This window comes from Neovison vison, chromosome 6 (genome assembly GCF_020171115.1).
Source record: "Neovison vison isolate M4711 chromosome 6, ASM_NN_V1, whole genome shotgun sequence".
NCBI classification, from domain to species: Eukaryota; Metazoa; Chordata; class Mammalia; order Carnivora; family Mustelidae; genus Neogale; species Neogale vison.
Window position 1 is genome coordinate 75,310,780 of NC_058096.1, and position 19,785 is coordinate 75,330,564.

The 19,785-nt window shown below is 40.1% G+C and overlaps 1 protein-coding gene across 3 annotated transcripts; it reads right to left on the reverse strand.

Annotated features, from left to right (window-relative positions):
• Positions 1–163: 163 nt before the first annotated feature.
• On the reverse strand, positions 164–18,857 carry TM4SF18 (transmembrane 4 L six family member 18). 3 transcript variants are annotated; one of them, XM_044255079.1, is made up of 6 exons: positions 18,647–18,857; positions 18,348–18,541; positions 15,437–15,526; positions 5,683–5,825; positions 1,802–1,982; positions 164–1,026 (listed from the first exon to the last, which is right to left on the reverse strand). In XM_044255079.1, exons 2-6 carry the CDS (start codon positions 18,522–18,524, stop codon positions 1,012–1,014), a joined length of 606 nt encoding a protein of 201 aa, XP_044111014.1. In that variant the 5' UTR covers positions 18,525–18,541; positions 18,647–18,857; the 3' UTR covers positions 164–1,011. The 3 variants fall into 3 exon arrangements, with proteins under 3 accessions (XP_044111014.1, XP_044111012.1, XP_044111013.1); XM_044255077.1 differs by lacking the exon at positions 164–1,026 and having other exon boundaries at positions 1,718–1,982; XM_044255078.1 differs by lacking the exons at positions 164–1,026; positions 18,647–18,857 and having other exon boundaries at positions 1,718–1,982; positions 18,348–18,619.
• Between the last annotated feature and the right edge of the window lie 928 nt (positions 18,858–19,785).

Sequence of the window (19,785 nt, forward strand, 5' to 3'; positions counted from 1 at the left end):
AGTGTAGGTATTGGTAACTCCCTATGACATAGGTATTGACGGGTCAATGTTCACTTTCTTTAACCCATTGAGCATGCCCTCAACTGCTTATTTATTTCAAGGCTACCTCTTGTAGCCCACCACACTCATCATCAGGAGTGAGAAAATAAGGCTAAAGGCTCAGTTAGATAATATAATTTATATAATTTATTTTGTCTTCCTATCTCAGTACTTTCATTATTGAACACTGAAGCGTTATTTTATGATGTTTATAGATACTCAAGGTGGAAAAGCATATATTTAAAGATTGGATGAAAGCAAGCATTTTTAATAGTAAAAATGATGAGTTTTAAAATATGTTTTAATTATAAAAATGATAATGAAAACTTGGGAAATAGAGAAAAGTAAGAAGGGTCGCCTATCATCCAGACAAATGACAGTTGACATTTTTCTGTAAATCCTTCTAGTTGAGTTTTCTTCCTATATTTTGATTATTTGGTGTTTGTCTTAGATGGTTTGTTTATAATGTGAACATAAGTTTGTAATCTGCTTTTTTAATTAACAGTATTTATAATCTTTAAAATATAATTTGTAATGACTATGTAACATAATTTGTAGTGACTATATAATATTACAACTAATGTATTACTCTTGACTTAGTCTTTCCCTGAAAGTTAGACTTTCAAGTATTTCTAATTTTCTAGAATATTAAATAATATTGTATTATTTGTATTTGCATGAAGTTTTATCTTTTATTCTTACTTATTTCCATAATATAGATTATTGGGAATGGATTTGTTTGACCAAAGAATATGGATATTTCTGAAGATCCTAACACATATTGCTTAGAAAATTCCAGATAGAAGGGTGACATAGCTGGCACTTCCAGTGAGGACTATAAATTTTATAAGAGGCTCGAAAAACAACAAACGGAGAAATCACCATCATTTGAATATTGCCTTAAGGTCTATATAGTAGAGATGAGACAGATAGATGGCATATCTTGATAATGGAAAATATTCTTGTTGACATTCAAATGATTCCAGGCTATAAAAAAAGAAAGAAAAAAGGGAATGAAGTAGTAAATTTGGCTTGATTAATGATCCATGACCCAAGTATCAACTTAAATTTATAGTGCATACTCAAAATATGATGAATTAGGAACATATCTACTTGAAATTTCTAGGAAGGGTATACATTATTTGTTGTTAAATAAAATACAAGCTAACTCGTTTGTGATTTCTCTTCACTCTGGACTTGCTGGGTGGTTTTAGCAATTTCCGTCATAACTAAATTAACATCAGTATTTTAGCAGATGAAACAGAAGTAGTTTTGAAGAGATTACAAACATATTTCTCCACTTTAAAATGAACTACTAATGATTCGATATAAAGCATGATTATTAGGTTAATGGAAACAGCATTCAGAAGAGAAATTATTTCAATGGGATAACTATGTGAGCCTTCGATTATCTTATGAACAGCGAAATTCTCAATAAATAGTAAGGCTTCTTTGTGCTTTGGGTTATTTCCACACAGTACACTGCACTGTGGCTCATTCAAAACACTTGTGCTGTTTTCACCATTCAGGATTAAGTGCAGATTATACAATTACTCCATTGATTCAATCTACATAGGCAAACCAACAGACACATTGGATATAAAAAATATATATATTGAGCTATTAGAGCTTGAGTAAAGATGAGGGCAGTAGGGATGGAATGAAAAAGACGGGAGGCTCAAACCCTTTCAACCGGAGTCATTGGATCTTGGGTAGTGGGGGTAAAATGGAGGAGGTCCAGATGCCACTGGGGGTCTGTTACCTGGATGATGACTGAATAGGTTCCACACAGTATCCTGGATAACTGAGTGACTACTCTGATGAGGCAAACAAGCACCTGAAGTCCACTGAGAGCTATGAGAATGGAAAATAAAATGATGTTCCACTCCACTACATGTGCGGGTTCCAGGCACTCAGTCCATATGCTGGAATCTGTAAGGAAACTGAAAGAGAGAAGGGATATAGTCAACAAGACACATGGCCAAGCCTAAATACTTGGTCCAAGTAAGAGGGCTATTAATATATATGATTGAAATTAATATATATGATTGAAATACATAATATTCACTGTGAATTAAAACATTTTAAAAAATAATTCAGATACATATATGGAGTATATAGCATGCACAAAGCACTGGGCTATGCTTATTTTATTTTATTTACTTATTTGACAGACAGAGGTCACAAGTAGGCAGAGAGGCAGGCAGAGAGAGAGGAGGAAGCAGGCTCCCTGCTGAGCAGAGAGCCCGATTCAGGGCTCCATCCCAGGACCCTGGGATCATGACCTGAGCCAAAGGCAGAGGCTTTAACCCACTGAGCCACCCAGGTGCCCCTATGCTTATTTTATTTTTTGAAGATTTTATTTATTTATTTAGGGGTTAATATGAATATTCAGTGAAAGGTGTGTGAGAATGCTTTGGATCCTGTGAAGCCTGATACAGATACAATTTCCTGTTACCATTTCCCTAGACCCACTCCATACATCCTCATACCCTGAACTCCGTTTAAGCTACCAGGGAAGGAATCCCTTCAAGATGCTTGCTCTAGATTTCCCAGTACACGCTCTACACAGATCAGCCAACACTTGGAAGTGAGATGACCTCCGTGGTGTTGATTTTTCTCCTGGGCTGTGGCACTTACTTATTTTTCATGTAAATCACAGAGTAGTAAATGTACTAGCAGGGTCTGGAAGGAATGGAGATGCTGTTTGTGATACTCCCTCCCTCCACAACCACTTTATAGAGCTCTATCACATCATTTACTTCCTTATATTGTAAGGCCGTCTTACTGGTATCGGTATATATTCTCTCACTAAGTTGTGTACACTGAGAGCCCTACCGTGATTTATACAGCCCAGCAGAGCTAGGCCTGACACGTAAGGCTGTGCTTGGCACATTGCAAAAACCAACAAATGCTTGTTGAATGGACCAGATTCAGGATCCCGAGCAGTGGCCATCCCTGTGACCAAGCCTATGGACTGCCCAGCAGATGGAGACCTAAGAGATCATGCCCGGTAACAATGTTAATCATAAAATCCAGCTTATTTTAAGAATTTATTAAATCTAATCTCTGCTTTGCTTCCAGTTAATTGTCAATTCTGTGAGATAGAAATGATTTACAGAGGCTCAGGGATATATGTTTCAGGTCATACAGTTTGGAAGTAGCAGATGGATGACGTGAACCCAGATGTGTATAAGCATCAAAGGCCTGTGCTCTAAGGGCAGTGTTCACTCTAAAGCAGCCATCTTAGCAGAACATTCTGTCAGGTCCGTGTGAGCTCCTAGAGGGAAGGAAAACTGAGTAATTTATCTTTGGTTCTCTAACACCTAATTCAAGGCCTGGACAGAGTTGATGTTCAAGAATTATTTGTTGAATAAATGTACAAACGAAGACCTGATTTGTGGGACTTTAACATTAACATTTGTTCCTTTTTTTTTTTTTTAAGATTTTATTTATTTATTTGGCAGACAGAGAAAGAAGGAGATCACAAGTAAGCAGAGAGGCAGGCAGAGAGAGAGAGGAGGAAGCAGGCTCCCTGCAGAGCAGAGAGCCCGATGTGGGGCTCGATCCCAGAACCCTGGGATCATGACCTGAGCCAAAGGCAGAGGCTTTAACCCACTGAGCCACCCAGGCACCCCATTAACACTTGTTCTACCCAGAATTGGCCAAGGCTTGGAAATTTCTCTAGGAGACCAGAGACTTCACTTCCTTTTATGGCTTCCAATGTTTTATCTCCATTTGTCTGTAGCTGGAGTCAGGTGAATACAGATAGTAAGAGAAACTTTCAAGAGTAACGAAGAGTTGGGGCACCTGGGTGGCTCAGTGGGTTAAGCCACTGCCTTCAGCTCAGGTCATGATCTCGCGTCCCGGGATCGAGTCCCACATCGGGCTCTCTGCTCAGCAGGGAGCCTGCTTCCTCCTCTCTCTCTCTCTCTCTCTGCCTGCCTGTCTGCCTACTTGTGATCTTTCTCTGTCAAATAAATAAATAAAATCTTAAAAAAAAAAAAAAAAGTAACGAAGAGTAATGGAGGGGCATGTGGGCAGTCTGAGACCTTGCTCTGAAAGGGAAATCTTCTTTGATTTGGGGGTCAGGGATGTTCAGGGGATGACGGCACAAAAAATGATTTTTTGCACCCAGTGGGACTTTCATTAGCGTCTCCTTTCCTGAGTCCCTGAAGGGCTTCAAAATGCCTACGGTTGTTTTCTAGGTTCTCCTGACCTAAGAGAGACCTCTGCTCACAGAATGTGGCACCTGGTGGAACTTTCAGGACAAGGCAGCTATGGGCACAGAAGCAGATTTGCAACCCAGGCCTAGCTGAGCATGTAAGACTTCAAGTTGATATGGGCCTTGGGGCGCCTGGGTGGCTCAGTGGGTTAGGCCTCTGCCTTCAGCTCAGGTCATGATCTCAGGGTTCTGGGATTGAGTCCCGCATTGGGCTTTCTGCTCGGCAGGGAGCCTGCTTCCTCCTCTCTCTCTCTCTGCTTGCCTCTCTGCCTACTTGTGATCTCTCTCTGTCAAATAAATAAAATCTTTAAAGAACAACAACAACAAAAAGTTGATGTGGGCCTTGAACAACAGAGCAGGTCACAGGGAGCTAGGAAGAGACTGCAACTTCCCTAGGGAGTGGTCCAGACACTCCCTCCATTTATACCATTAGAATTCTGGGCATAGGACAGGACTGGGAAGGATCTGATGGCCCTCTCCTGCATCTCTTTCTGGGCCCTGCTGTTCCTAGAGCTGTCTCTACAGGTGCTGGCAGATACAATGCCAGTGTGGGTTGTTCTGTGATCTGGGACTGGGTTCGTCAACAGCTAACTGCATCACCAGCCCTCTAAGTTAAGGCTGCCTTCCTAGACTCTTCAGTGCACACTAGATCTTCTCCTGGCTCCCCCACAAATGCCTTCGCCTGGTCATGCCCCCAGATCTCACCTTCTACTTGGCTGCTCATGCTGCCTGGTTCTATCTGTGTTGTCCCTGATGGTATAGCATGGATAACACCATCCAAGGTCACTGAAATTCTCTTCCAGCCAAGCCCCTTCCCATCTGTAACAGACCACACTTCCAAACTGGCCACACAGCAAGACTGAGGTATTAGAACCATTCAATAACCAGGCTCCAGTAGCTGCCAGACCACAATAACAACAAAGCTTCGCTCTGAAATTCAGGAGAAACACACCTTTCATTTGGATATCTCCACATCAACCTCAAAATAGTGAATGCATATGACATTAGAAGACTGGCAGCAGTGCCTAGGTGGCTCAGCCAGTTGAGTGTCTGCCTTCTGCCCAGGTCATGTGCTCAGAGTCCTGGAATCCAGCCCTGTGTTAGGCTCTCTGTTCAGTGGAGAGCCCGTCTCTCCCTCTGCCTGCTGTTCCCCCTGCTTGTCCTCTCCCTCTATCACTCTATCTCAAATAAATAAATAAAATCTTGGAAAAAAGAAAAAAAAAAAAAAAGACTGCCTCCCCACCCCCCCAAAAAAAGAAAGAGAAAAGAAAAAGCATCTAAACATAGATCTATGTAGGCAGAAGTTGGTCTGAGTATTCCCACATAGAACCCCAAAGTTATCATGGAAAATGATCATGAGCATGAAGCCAGGTGTTTCTGGCTTTCTGAGCCCTTTGATTTGGAGAATTATTTCTTACCGTCCTGCAGTGCCTTCGAAGACGTACTCCCAGCCATCAAGAGTGCGGCAGTATGGACCCTGAACGAGGCCTAGAGCAGATATGACCAGGCAGTATCCAGAGAAAGCAATTCCAAGGGCAGAAAAGATCATCGACAGCAGTGTCTAAATTAAACATAGAAGAAGGAGGTCAGAAAAAAAAGGAAGGAGGAGGAGGTGGAAGTCGGTGCCACAGAATGAGACAAGGGGATATTGTGGACAAATGATCAGATAGGTACCTTCCCCTACTCGTCCAAACCTACTGCATGCTGACTGTGTGAACGCCCACAGGAAAACAAACATTTAATCCAAACCCATCTGACCTTTAAAATAAGTTTTAAAATGCCTTTTTGTGTGGAATTCCACAGAGGATACTAGTTAATTGACTACCTTTCTTCCTTTCTTCTGGAATTTCGGTATCAAAATAATGATCAAACATTAATGCAGGGAAGGGGTGTGACTGATCAATCTGTATTTACCAAAGACGTTATTTTCTAGGTCAGGTGGGTTCTCTAAGAATCAGAAGCTAGGACCTTGACTGTTCTCATGTGAAGATGATATGTGGATACCTTCACCTACAGAAATAGGAGGGGAAGCATCAGGTGTTAGCCTATATGGCCATATTTATGTTCAAGTGAGGAAGGGATTGATGGGGAGGAGGGTGTTTGCCTTGGAGGAGAGAGAACAAGCAGTGTTCCCAGGCAGATGGGTACAAGCAGAATTTTAAGGTAGGTAGGTTAGGGGGATCTAAGAGAGGGTTCCCACGGAGCATTAGAGAGAAGTTTATGAAAACCAGATAGACATGTTTGCTAATGCTGGGGAAATGGAGTTGTTGGACACCACCCAGCCCTCGAGTTGCTTATGAAGTTAGTGCAACTTGTACCTGCAGGCAGAAGGTGGCTTTGAATGCTGGCTCAAGGGAGGGCTGACTTCATCCTTCAGGACAAGTAGCTCCCTCCCCCCCCCCACCACCCCCAATAACCTTTTATCTACATTCTTTTTCAAATCTACTGAAAAGTTGAACATATGGCGTAGTATACTATAGTCAATGTATCTTTGTATACTTTTTATCTAGACTCACCTGTGAATATTTTATAATTTTTCCTTGCTCAATCTCTGTGTATGTATATATCCATGCACATGTATTTATTTATTAACACATTTTTGTTACAAAACCACTTGAAAGTAAGGTGTAGACACTGTGATATCTCACTCCTAAACACATCAGCACATATCTCCCCAAAATAAAGATATTCTATTATTCTGCAACCACGTTTTACTTTTTTGTACAGGATCCAATGAGAGTTTATGCACAGGATTACATCTCTTCAATTTCCTTTGATCTACATTAGTCTTACTGCCTCTTTGTTTTTTAGAATATTAAATTATTTTTGAACAATATAATCCCAGCCAGTGGTCTTACAGAATGTCCCCCACAATCTGGGATTTTCTGATTGTTTCCTCACAATTGGACTTGGGTTAAACATTTTGGCAAGAACACCCGATAGGCATGAGAACATTAGGGGCCTCCCACTGTCATTGGTGATGCTTTTGACCTCTTGGTTAATAAGGTGGTATTCTTCAGGTCTATAAACATACATTTTTCACTTTGCAATTAGTAAATAATTTGTGAGGTAATACTTTGAGACTGTGTGATATCCTATCCCCCAAAGACATTTCAGCCGATGAGTTTACCATCCACTGATGGTCCTCATAGCCATTGATCACGAATTATCACAATGACTGGTTTCAGGGTGCTGTTATCTCATTCTATCATTTCTTCTGCATTTATAACTTATTAATTTTCTGCACAGCAGAACTTCCATTTCGTTTCTCTCTTTCTCTCTTATTGTGTACTCATGGATTTTCTAATTCAATGCATTATAATTCATAACTGTTATTATTCTCTTAGAGGCTCATTTGGTCCAAATATGGCCAGTGAGACCATCCTGCCAAGTCAAGTCCTGTGCCCTTCGAGATACCCCTATCATTCCTTGAATACTTCCTTGCTTCCCGGCACAAAATGTACCAAGCCCATTTTGAATTTATAAAGAACCAGAATAGCTCTTTTTCCAACAAGCCATGTACTTGGTTTTTGAACAAGGAACTGACATGAACCAATATATAATTTGGAAAGATGGTTCTGGCAGGGACGGCATGCCCGCTAGAAGTGAGAGAGCCCAAAATAAGGGTTCCATGGGGAGACTTCAATTTGCGGTAACAACAACAGGTCCAGGAGGAAAAGACATCGGGGAGGAAATAAGTACCTGGAGATAGACTGAAAAATGAAAATTTTAGAGTTTGGGAATGGAACACGAAGGACAGAAATAGGGATGCCAAGAAGGGTAATTTGCTTTGGGAGACAATTTAATTTAGTTTTAGAAATGTTGCTTTCAAGTGAGAGTAGAACAGCCAAGTTAGTTGACAATAAATTCAAAACTTGACACCAGAAAAACTGAGAACAACAGACCCGTGATTTGGGGGACAAAAAGTGATCTTACATTATATATATCTCAAATAATTTAACATTATTTTACTGATTATAACATTAATACATGCTTGTTATGGAAAATCAGGAAAAAAATATTTTAAAAACCTGGGGGTGCCTGGGTGGCTCAGTGGGTTAAAGCCTCTGTCTTCAGCTCAGGTCATGATCCCAGGGTCCTAGGATTGAGCCCCGCATCAGACTCTCTGCTCAGCAGGGAGCCTGCTTCCTCCTCTCTCTGCCTGCCTTTCTGCCTACTTGTGATCTCTCTCTGTCAAATAAATAAATAAAATCTTAAAAAAAGAAAAAACTGAAGAAGAAAAGAACAGGTCTGCTTTTTTTCCTATTGGATATTAATTCATTGGCATCTTCACATACGATCAAAAGATCTTTCAAATTATATCTCTCATATTGATTTTAATAGCATGTTGCCCCATCATAGGATGAGACAAGCTAATTTTAAACAGATTACTGTTCATTACACTTCACAAAGAAAATTTACCTATCCACCAATGCCATCTTCCAAAAAGGAAGAAGGATGTTTCAAAAAGATTGAGCTCCTTGTTTACCAAATATGCTCTGAAGCAGTTCACTGGAAAGATCAATGAAGAATTTTTTGATTTGGTGAAACTGGCAACCATAGCATAACAAATATATATTTGTATACATATACAAATTACAGTGTAATGAGTGAATACAGTTGCACAATTGAACCTTGAAATAAATCAGGAATAAGAATCTCTCTGAGTTACAGTTCCATGTTCTATGAAATGTAAAAGAGGTAGATGATTATACTACCTCCATAATAGGGATATTTCAAAGATTAAAGGACACAATGGATATAAAAATTATTTCAAATTATAAATATAATCACAATATCATCTCTTATTCCAAGCACCTTTTTTTGGCTGGTAGCTGTTTTCCAGAGATAACGACCCACAGGATTTTGGCAGAAAATGAGACAACACAGAAGAATGAATAGCAAACAAGAATTTAGTGAGGTTCAGGTCACCCAAAACATGGCACTTCAGCATATTGCATATCTTAAACTGAAGGAGCTTGAGAACATGGCAGAAGCAGGATGGTCACTCTGACCCCTCCCAGCCCCTTCACCCTTTTTCTCTGAAAGAGCTCATAAAACTCCGGTGGGCAAGTTACCCTCTCTGTACAAGGAGAAAAGGGAAGAGACGGGGGCCAAGAAACCGGTGAAAACAAACCTCGTTAAACTAAACCTGATCTTCCTTGCTACTTCTCCAACATTCACTACCCCTAGCCCAAACACCTCACTCTTGGCAATTCTTTACAAATTTGTTGTTGTTTCTTGCTACTCCGGTCACTTCTTCAGCTCTTCATTCTCTCATTAAGGCCCCCATGTATGCATAAAATTCAATAAAATGTATATCCCTTTCTCTTGCTCACCTGTCTTTGTCAGTTTAATTTTCAGACTGAGCCAGGGACCCTAAGAGGGTTGAGTAAAAGTTTTTTCTGTTACAATATCTGGCACCCAACACGGGGCACCATTGGCTCGGGACACCTTCCTTGGTGCAGGAGCTATGGTTAGAGATCCTGAATCTGTCGAGAAAAGCCATAGAAGAATTCTTGCCATGTCAGTTTCTTGGATCTCTGCCTGTGGGGGACCAGTCTAGGGTAGGTGGTTAAGAGTCTTTTCCTTTTCAGATTCAGATTGGCGGGGAAAAAACATTTGTAAAGATGAGTTCTTTGGATTGTGACTCTGGTTAAAATTTGGTTTTGAGCTATCCCTTGGTTATTGATCCTTTCCCTGCCAGGGATAGTGAAGAGACCCCTCTTCCCTTCCCCCTACTTGGACAATCCTCCCTTATCCCAGCACAGCCCTGGAGTTAGGGGGGGGGGGCAACGGCATGTTGCGGGGGAAATAGGTACACTTGCTGCGCACGGCCTGTTACGCGCAGATAGTCACGTAGGCAAGGGGGGGATCGCCTAAGTATGTGGACCTAGTCACGTAGGCAGGATGTTTCTCTGCTGAGTAATAAGATCCAACTCCCCCTCCTCACTCCCCCTCCCCACCTTTCTCTTCGCTCGCTGGGGTCCTTCAAAGCCAATCTACAAACACCGAGTATGCCTTATATTCAAACCAGCCAATGAAAACTTTGTAACTATGTATCTGTTTCTGTACGTATGTTTTCGCTTCCCCGTACCCCATAAAAAGGCCCTGAACAAAGGGCTGGCGCGCGAGAGTCCTCCTAAGACTTGACCGCCCGCAGGTACCTGTGTCTACTCAATAAACCTCGTGCTGTTTGCATCTGATCAGCGGACTCGGCTTGGTTTTTGGGTCCGGGGGTCTCCTCCTAAAACGGGGTCCATTCCGGGGTGCTTGGAGCCCCGGGGGGGATCTTTCAATAGCTGTCAGTTTCCTGTTTGTCTTTTATTTGTGTTCTGAGAATTTGACTTTCTGCCTGTCAGGCATGCAAATGCCAGTTCTTGAAAGCAGCCAACTGTCAGGTTGTGGTCCCCCCAAAATCTGCCATACAGAAATTTGGGCTGCACCCCATTGCAGCTAGGATCCCACCAACCGTCACCAGCTTTCAGGAGGAGTTGTCTAAGTTTCTTTTGCTACCTTGGGCAGTGATTCTGGATCTTGGGAGGGCTGCACTCCCTTTGGGGACATCTCATGCATCCCTGATTAAGTTTTGGTTTTGGTTTCGAGTCATCTGGTTTAAATATTTGAAATAATTTTTTAGGGGGCCGTATGGTCTGAAGTTGGCCAAATTAAAGGTTGATATTCACATCCTGATAGAAACTTTTAAAATTAAGTTCTTCTCTCTGGAGTAAAATGGAGTTCTGTACTCAGAGGGAAAGAAAACATGTGGAAGGTTTTGTGAAATAATTACGAGAACATTACAAAGACACACCACTATTAATCTAGACCCGGGAAATATTCGGACTTCCATCTTAGTTGGAAATCTTCTCCCTAATATAAAGAAGCAAATTGAAAATAGTGTAGTTAGATGGGTAGGTCAGGATCATCCGGGCTGTGATCCCCCTCTTTGAGGAATTAAAAAACAATTGCCTTTGTCTTACAAATCTAGTCTTTATTGAACTAGAAATGTGTCTCTTAAAGCAATTCAAAGTTCACCTACCTATTCTTACCACTCCCCATCCTCCCCTATTCATCTCAAAATATCTGTAGTTGTTATAAAAAATCAGGACATTGGGCAGCAAACTACCCTGTGCTTCAGAAAAAGAAGGAAAGCATTAAATAGTAATTATTCTATGCCTCTTGATAATAGATAAATATGCTACCAAATTCTTTCTAAAAGGAAACCTACATTCTCTACCCCTTCTGAGATTCAACTCTTATGGGGCTCCCACTCTTTGGAATATAAACGTTCCGGGAGATAATTAAAACACAACACACAACTGCTTGAAACGGAAGGGCAAAAAAAGCAGGGCTGGGGGAGGTGGAGGGGTGGGGAGAGGGAGATGGGGGGAGGGGTGAGGAGGTGGGGGGGAGCAGGGAGGTGGGGGAGTAGGGGGTGGTTAAAAAAAACCCAACTGCTATAAAAATTTCCTCGCCAAAATCTAGTCCACAGCCTTCATAAGATTACTTGTCAAGGGCAGATACAAATCTTAAAAGCCTTCTCCACAACTCAGTAAAAAGCTTTAGCCATCCAAGTGGGTAGTCATAACTTGCTCCATTGGCCAGAAACACAATTTGGACTCTTCTATAAACTGGTAAGTTTCTTATCAATGTACCAAATACATGGCTAAAATTTAAAAACAAAGGCCATAACATCTCTATGTCTGTCTGTATGTTTATTTATACCTACGTGTGTGTTACAGATGTGTGATATTTTTCTACCTCCAGATGGTATTACCAAAATAATTTATAAAATCTGTCAAAAGAGGTCTATTCTAATTGCCATAGAGGTAAATGAGTGCTCATATAAATTAAGTATTCTTAAAAACAGAGACTAATCCAAAACAAATTTTTTAAGTTCACAGAATCTGGGATAATCTTTGGTTAAATAAAGCTATTTTAAAAATTGTTGGGAAAAATAAAAAACAAGCATATCTTCAGAGTTCTCAGCATTAAACGTATCATAGTCATACAATTTTATTTCTACCTAGAATTACAAGTCAAACAAACGTAGTATCTCTACTAGATCTTTAACAATATAAAACTATCAATTCAACCTAGAAACGAAGCATACACTAAAAAATAAATTGCTGAATGTATGTCAAGCATGGCAACTGAGAGAAAGAGAGAAAAAGTATGTATGTTTAACTTTTTGGGTGCTTTGTTTCTACATTTGATGCTTCCCTAATATATATGTCACAAAAATTGTCAACAAGAAAAATAACTTAAAATAATGGCTAACTTTGTCTATTGTGTCATGAAATTTGCATGAGTAATCTGCACATAGTTGTTAAGAGCAAGCGCATTAACAACATGGTGATAAAAGTTTATAAGTGAATTTTTCAACAATGATTAAGTTTTACAAAATCCATTTATTTTAAAATACCTTCCAAAATCTTTTTGTTAACTTGAAACCTTAAAGTAATACAAGTTGTACTAAGTGAAGTTAAATAATGGTAATTCATTGAATATGTAATAAAATAAATTACTGAAACATTGATTAGTGAACATAACTCTATATTTATCTCTCTTTTAAAGAAGAAGTAAAGATATTTGGGTCTATTAGTAGATATGTTTTGTGCTACATTGAAAAATTGTAAAATGAAGAAATTTTATGCTTTAGAAATTATGAAATAGCATACTCAAGAATTTGCCAATGAGATGTTGATATCTATAACATTCCACAACTGCTTACTTCCTGGTTTTCACCAGAAATTAAAGTTTTTGGTTTTTTTTTTTTAAGATTTTATTTATTTATTTGACTCAGAGGGAGAGAGAGAATGAGATAAGGAACACAAGCAGGGGGAGTGGGAGAGGGAGAAGCAGGATCCCCACTGAGCAGGGAGCCTGATGTGGGGCTCGATCCCAGAACCCTGGGACCATGACCTGAGTCCAAGACAGATGCTTAATGACTGAGCCACCCCGACACCCCTAGAAATTAAAGTTTCTAAGAGTTAAGAATTCCAATTAATATATGTAATTAAAACTACTAATAAAGGGGGGGCCTGGGTGGTTCAGTGGGTTAACCCTCTGCCTTTGGCTCAGGTCATGACCTCAGGGTCCTGGGATGGAACCCCACAGGCTCTCTACTCAGCAGGGATCCTGCTCCCCCCCACCCCGTCTGCCTCTGTGCCAACTTGTGATCTCTCTGTCTGCCAAATAAATAAATAAAATCTTAAAAAAAAAAAAAAACCTACTAAAAAAAAGTTAAACTAGTAGAAATAAAAAAGGAACAACTCTGCATACAAGAAAAAAGAAAAAGGAGGCATTTTGGTTAAAAAAGAGTATGAATTACAGAGATGTGTTTTTGTTGAGGGAAAAGGAAACTTTCAGGGGAACTTTCCTCTGTCAAGTGAGTCTTGGGTGACCTCAATTTCCATTACAGAGCTTCTGCCGTTCAAAACCTGGGCTGACTCATTTAGCCTTCAAGATGAGCTTTATTTCATTTTAATGAGAATTAATTGCCAACATGTTGTAAAATGCTCCATATTTCTACTTTCTGCTGAAAACTGACTGCCCGTTTTTGTCATGATAACAATTGGCTGGACTTGAGCAGATCCCACTCTTCCTTAAACAGAAATTGAAATCTAATGCTTACCAGGCTCAGATCTTTCATTTCCATCAGGTGGTTGGCTCCTGGGGCATATAAACTGGGACCCCTCTTCTAAAGCCCTACCTTGAAAGAACCAACCAGGGAATCCGGAGAATCCCCTCTCCCGTCCTCCTGCTTTTGCCATTGAGATGCCAGCCATCTCCTTTGATTGGATTATAAGACGCCATCCAGACTCCACTCGTCTGCAGCGTCGGTTTATGCTGGAGATGCTAATAGTGATTCAAGGCAAATTGAACACATTTATTTTTATTACGAACCTCGTGGCACATACGGTTGTTTTCTAGAGATTCCCTGAGTATCAGAAACTAATCTTTACCTGAATCTATTGTTTCACCTAGGCAGTTTTGAAAGCTTTCCATAATTACAATACCGGCAGTTACTGGAGGAAAATACATACACCCACAATGCACATGCGCATGCAGGTGCACAGAGCGTCTTTTCATTCTTCAAATCTTCTCCACCAAGAGCATAGTACTACATTTAGCAGCTAATTAAGTCTTCCAACGCCATCTGTCATAAGGCTGGACATGTCATCTCAGCTGCCCATTAAAATCTGGTTGCCCCTTGGACCAACTAGCTCAGGGTGTCTGGGGGGTGGAATTCCAGCTCCAAACTCTCAGATGATTCCAATATGCAGCCACGGCCGGCAGCCACCGCGGGCAGCCACAGCTGCAAGATATGCCTACCAGGCCTCTGGAAAATTCCTTTTAGTTAATACATCACACAATCTCTCTGAGCCACAGGTAATTCACAGAGGTATGAGTAACAATGATCTAATTCCCTGGGTAAGTGTGAAAAAAATGTGGTATGCAAATGTGATTAAAAGATGATAACCCTGAGGAGGAGAAGGATAGTGATGAAAAGGTAGGAGCCCAGCACCTGCCTGCTGAGCACAGGCTTAGAAAATTGGTTGCTTATTCTCTCTTGATTCTATTTAAATTATTTTTGAAGCCCCATTTAGAAAAATAAATACATTGTGTATATCCAACACATGGATAAATCTAATCATGATGCTGACAGAAGCCAGATACAAAAGACAAATTTTGCATAATTCTATTTACATAGAATACACACTAATCTATAATGACATAAAGCAGATCAAAGATCAATGTTTTGGGGGTGATAGGAATGTCCTGTGTCTTGAGCGTGATGGTGGTTGCCTGGGTGTTTTTGGCTGTCAAAACTCATGAAACTGTACAGTTTGAATGGATGCCATCTATTGAATGTAAATCAGACCTCAATAAAGATGAAAAGGGAAAAAAGTAAACTCATATTATTTTCTAACTCTATGTATCCTTAAATCCTGAACTTCTGGAAGAACATCAACAATAAACAAAGACAGTAAACTAAATGGAATTTGGATTGTTTGGTGTTGTTGTTTTTTTTTTTTAGTAAATTCTTGGGCTCTGAGTTGGAAGGGTCACGGAGAGGGGACAACAGTGTGAATATTTTCTTGTTTCTGAGTGAGAGGAAAGAAAGCAGAGCCCGCTCAGCCATCCTCAAGGTACTATTGCTCTTACCATGTATTTTTTGCTGCAGTTTTCACTCTGGCAACATTTATAGTTGTTATCATTCTCCAATGCAAGAAGAACTGTTGCTACTATAAGCATCTGTAGTAGGGAAGAGAGGAAATATCAGAAACGGAATACTAGTCATAATCAGAGCACAGTGATTCTGAGCAGGAACTATGGGGGTAAGTGGACCTGGGTTCAAAACCCAAAGTTGCCATTTTCTAGCGGTGTCAGCTTGAGAGTCTTTCCCTATAAAGTGGTGTTGGGAACTCACCTCGTTGGGTGTTTAGGAGGTCATGTATGTAGAATTTTGAACATAGTGCTTGATTTAGAGTAACTGATTGATAAATGTTAGCTATTATTGGCATGGTTATCAGTCATCAAAAACTAATGATTAAGCAGTAAATGGCATAGACGTGGGAATACCACCCCGCAGCAAACCTGCATTTCTCACTGACTCAGCTGCAGAGGTCAAAGGAAAATCATTCACCAGACTTTGATGTTTGCCAGCCTTTCTCCATTTACTGCTCTCTGGGAATGCAAGTGAGAGGTACAGTTAATCGGAATTACATGTCTTCATTCAAAGTAAAGTCAGTTTGTTTTGCCCAAGCATTCAAATCATCTCAGGTTCAAATTTTCAAGTGTGTTTTGTCTCTATCCAGCCAACAGACTGGGAGAATTAAATGTATTCTACTTCCTTTTCTTGGTATCCTAAGCAAAGGGCTCAAGTTCTGTAAAGAACATGTTTCTTTTCTGTTATAGTTCCTTGTTGGGGCAGGTATGGACCATGAGTTGCTTCTGACAAATTCTCCACCTATCCTTTACTCCCGGTGTTCTGGACTGAATCCTGAAGCAGATTTCATTATTATTTTACTATGTATAGTCAGCATTTCCAGTTTCCAAATTCATCAGCTTTCACTTGTCTGCTTATTTATTTATCTACATCCCTCTTCTTTCTCTTAAAAATATTTGATGGACTAACAACCATGTTTTGTAGGGATTCCCTGACAATGGAAAATAGAGAACTGATTCTTTTCTAAGTTTTATATTTTATACAAAATATAAACCAGAGTCTTACATTCTCCTCCTTCCAACACCACTAATTATCATAGATTTCAGTAGATTCTAATTTAATCTTATTAATGCCTTGCAACCCTTCTATTGATTCCAATGACATATTGAGGGAAACAATGACGAGAGAAGGCATAGTACATCAGGTACAGTAACTAGCTTCATTACAGTACTAGTGGGAAATAATTAGATCTAGACCCTGGAGTCCTGTGTCAAAAGAGAAATACAGGCATCGCTCATGTTGAAAAAGAAACTGCTTTCTTTTTTCATTGTGAAATTATAACTGGAATACAGGGCTCAAGCATGATGGAGGAACATTACCCCAAATCCCACCACCTTCACATGTTTTTATGTATATACTCTCAGGGTATTACCACATGTGTATATTTTGCATAGTTGTAATTGTAACTTACTCACAATTTTTTGAATCATTTCTTCTTTGCTTAACACAAAATAATATGCATTTTCCATGTTACTGCATCTTCATAATTATCATTTTCAATGCCATAAGAAGTGAATGTTCCACAATTTATTTGACCAATTCTGTGCTAGGGAGCTCCTACAAATTACTTACTATTATAAATACTGCTGCCATAAATATCTGTGTATGTGTATCTTTCCTTATTATGGATTATTTCCTCAGAATGAATTCTCATGTTTAGGATTACTGAGTCGAAAGATAAAAGCATTTTCATGGATATTAATACAGCATATCAAAATTTTCTCCAAAAGGTTTGCATTCACTTATAGTAAATCACCAAACATTCATTACATACCTATCTATCACACAGCAACTTCAATAGTGTTGATTATCAGTACTTTAAAGTTAACTAACTTCATGTGCAAAATAGTAACCAAATGAAAACTGCTTTTCATCATAGCTATTCAAATATTATATAATTAAGCACCCATGAAGATGTAAAGATAAATTGTAATCCATTGTCTTTTATGTCTTTGGTGATACAGTAAGCTTATAGCACACAATGTGCTGTTTTTAGAAATGGTATGATCTATGATCAGGAAAAGTGTTTTTTCCTCTGACTTGCCAACATGATTTACTATCAGCTTGTTTTTAAAGAGCACAAATTCATCAGGAAAAACATTCTTGGATTCTTACTGTAAGTAATTAGATCTCGTTTCAAAAACACCCCCATTATGAGGGGTATAATATCAGACTATTTAATTATGACCTGGCCCATTCTTCAACAAGTATTTATAATCACAATATTTGTTGGCTATCTAATACATATCAGCCTCCATCCTGGGCACTTCTTTCATGAGATTTTGTTGAATCCCCACAATTACCCTAAAAAGTAAATGCCGTCCCTCCCATTTTTCAGATGAGAACCCTGAGGCTCAAAGACATTGAGTCATCTGACCAAGGTCTCATGGTACAAATGGCAGAGCTCGTATTTGAACACAAATTTGTCTGAATCTCCCAATCTCTGCTTTTCCCATGTGGTCTCGATATCTCTCCAGTCTAGAGAAATGGCGAGGGCAGATAGAAACTACTCTAGAAAATAGCTCTGCCACTGGACATCAAGCAGCGTAAACCAACACACAGGGTTCGTGAGGACATAATATTTCGACCGGCTGACATCCCACAGACTTTCATTAGGTCTAATTTCCTGCACTGCTAAAGTCACATAAATCAACAGCTTATCGAAGACAAAGCTGCCCTCCCAAGCCCTCATGGACTACCTGCCCCTCTACCCACACCCATCTTCCAAATCCCAAACCCAGGATTAGTCCAGTGATTTTTCCATCATTCATTATTTCTGCTAGGAACAAGACAAAGCTTAGTAAAAACACTCCCTTCTGCAACCCAAATCTCCGAAGTCACACTTACCATGATACCTGAGAAACAGATTCCTTCAAAATACCACACGTAGTTGGTGAGTTTATTGCTGGATGCATAGGAAGTTTGCCCATTTGGGAAATACAATAATATGTTCACAATTATGCTCCAAAGTGCAAGCGGAATCAGCAGACCACTTAGGCAGCCTCCACATTTCCGAGACCCCATTTCACCCTGCTCAGAACCTGCAGGAGATTTCAAGAGTGTAGAATTACATAAAGCCTAATTTGTTTCCTACCTGTCCTTTTTTTTTTTTTTTTTTTTTTTTTTTTTTTTTTGAGATTACCCACCACGTTCTGGGTCAGAGCCCTTCACTTCATATTCATGAGAAGCCCAGGGCTCGGACAGAACTGCAGCCCACAAACTCTGCTGAGAAATACTGGTTTACTGTTTGGAGAACAATAGACAATGATCTAGGGCTGAAGAGCTGAGCTGGTCTTCATCCTGTGCCAAAGGAATGCGGTGTTTTTACTGCATTTTAAAATAAGTCATTTTCCTCTGGATTACAGCACGAAAGCCTTAACCCTGAGCATATTTTAAAGAAGGAAGTTGGGGCAGGGGTGGGGTTGGAATAGAATCTGACAAATTTTATCCAACGGCGAACAGGGGGGGTTAAAGAGGAAACTACCAAGGGAATTTACGCTAGAACAGACTGGGTGGTGTGTTGACTTTATGCTTCTGCCCTTCCTTCAGGGTTCTTTATTTTGTGCTCACTATTCACCAAGCTTTGTTCCAACTTCGGGGTGGGGGGGCACAAAAGGACAAAGACAGGGACAGGCTGGTGGGGGAGAAAAACAAGACTTCCCTGTGGGTGAGTTTACTGTCTAGGGACAACTTTCCTTCCAAGAGTTCATCTCTGTGATTTCCACCTCTCTGAAAAATAGTAACAGGAAGAAATTTGCATCTCTCTTGCTGCTTAGGAAAATGGGGGAAAGAATTTGGGTAATTTGGTTAAGACTTTATGAGTAAGAAGTTTGAAACAAGGATTTAAGAATTATTGCTTCCAAATGATTGCCCTGAATCAAAAGAGCCACAGAGCCTCTCCAATTAGGATGATATGAGGAAAGGATTAAGGCAAGGCATCCTTACCCTGCCCGGTTTTTTTTAAAGCTTTAATTAATTAATTTATTTGAGAGAGAGTGTGCATAGGCAGAGTGGGGGTGGAGGGCAGAGGGAGAGGGAAAAGCAGACTCCCTGCTGAACCCAGGGCTTGATCCCAGGACACAGCGATCATGACCTGAGCTGAAGGAAGCCACTTAACTGAACCACCCAGGCACTGCCCCCCTTCTTTAAAGATTTTATTTATTTATTTGAGAGAGATTGAGAGAAAGAGAGAGTAAGATGACACTATTATGTTAAAGATGATGTGGACAACAGTGATAAGGAATGTAAGGGTTGCCTGACTTCATTGCCATCCCTTTCTGTTGGG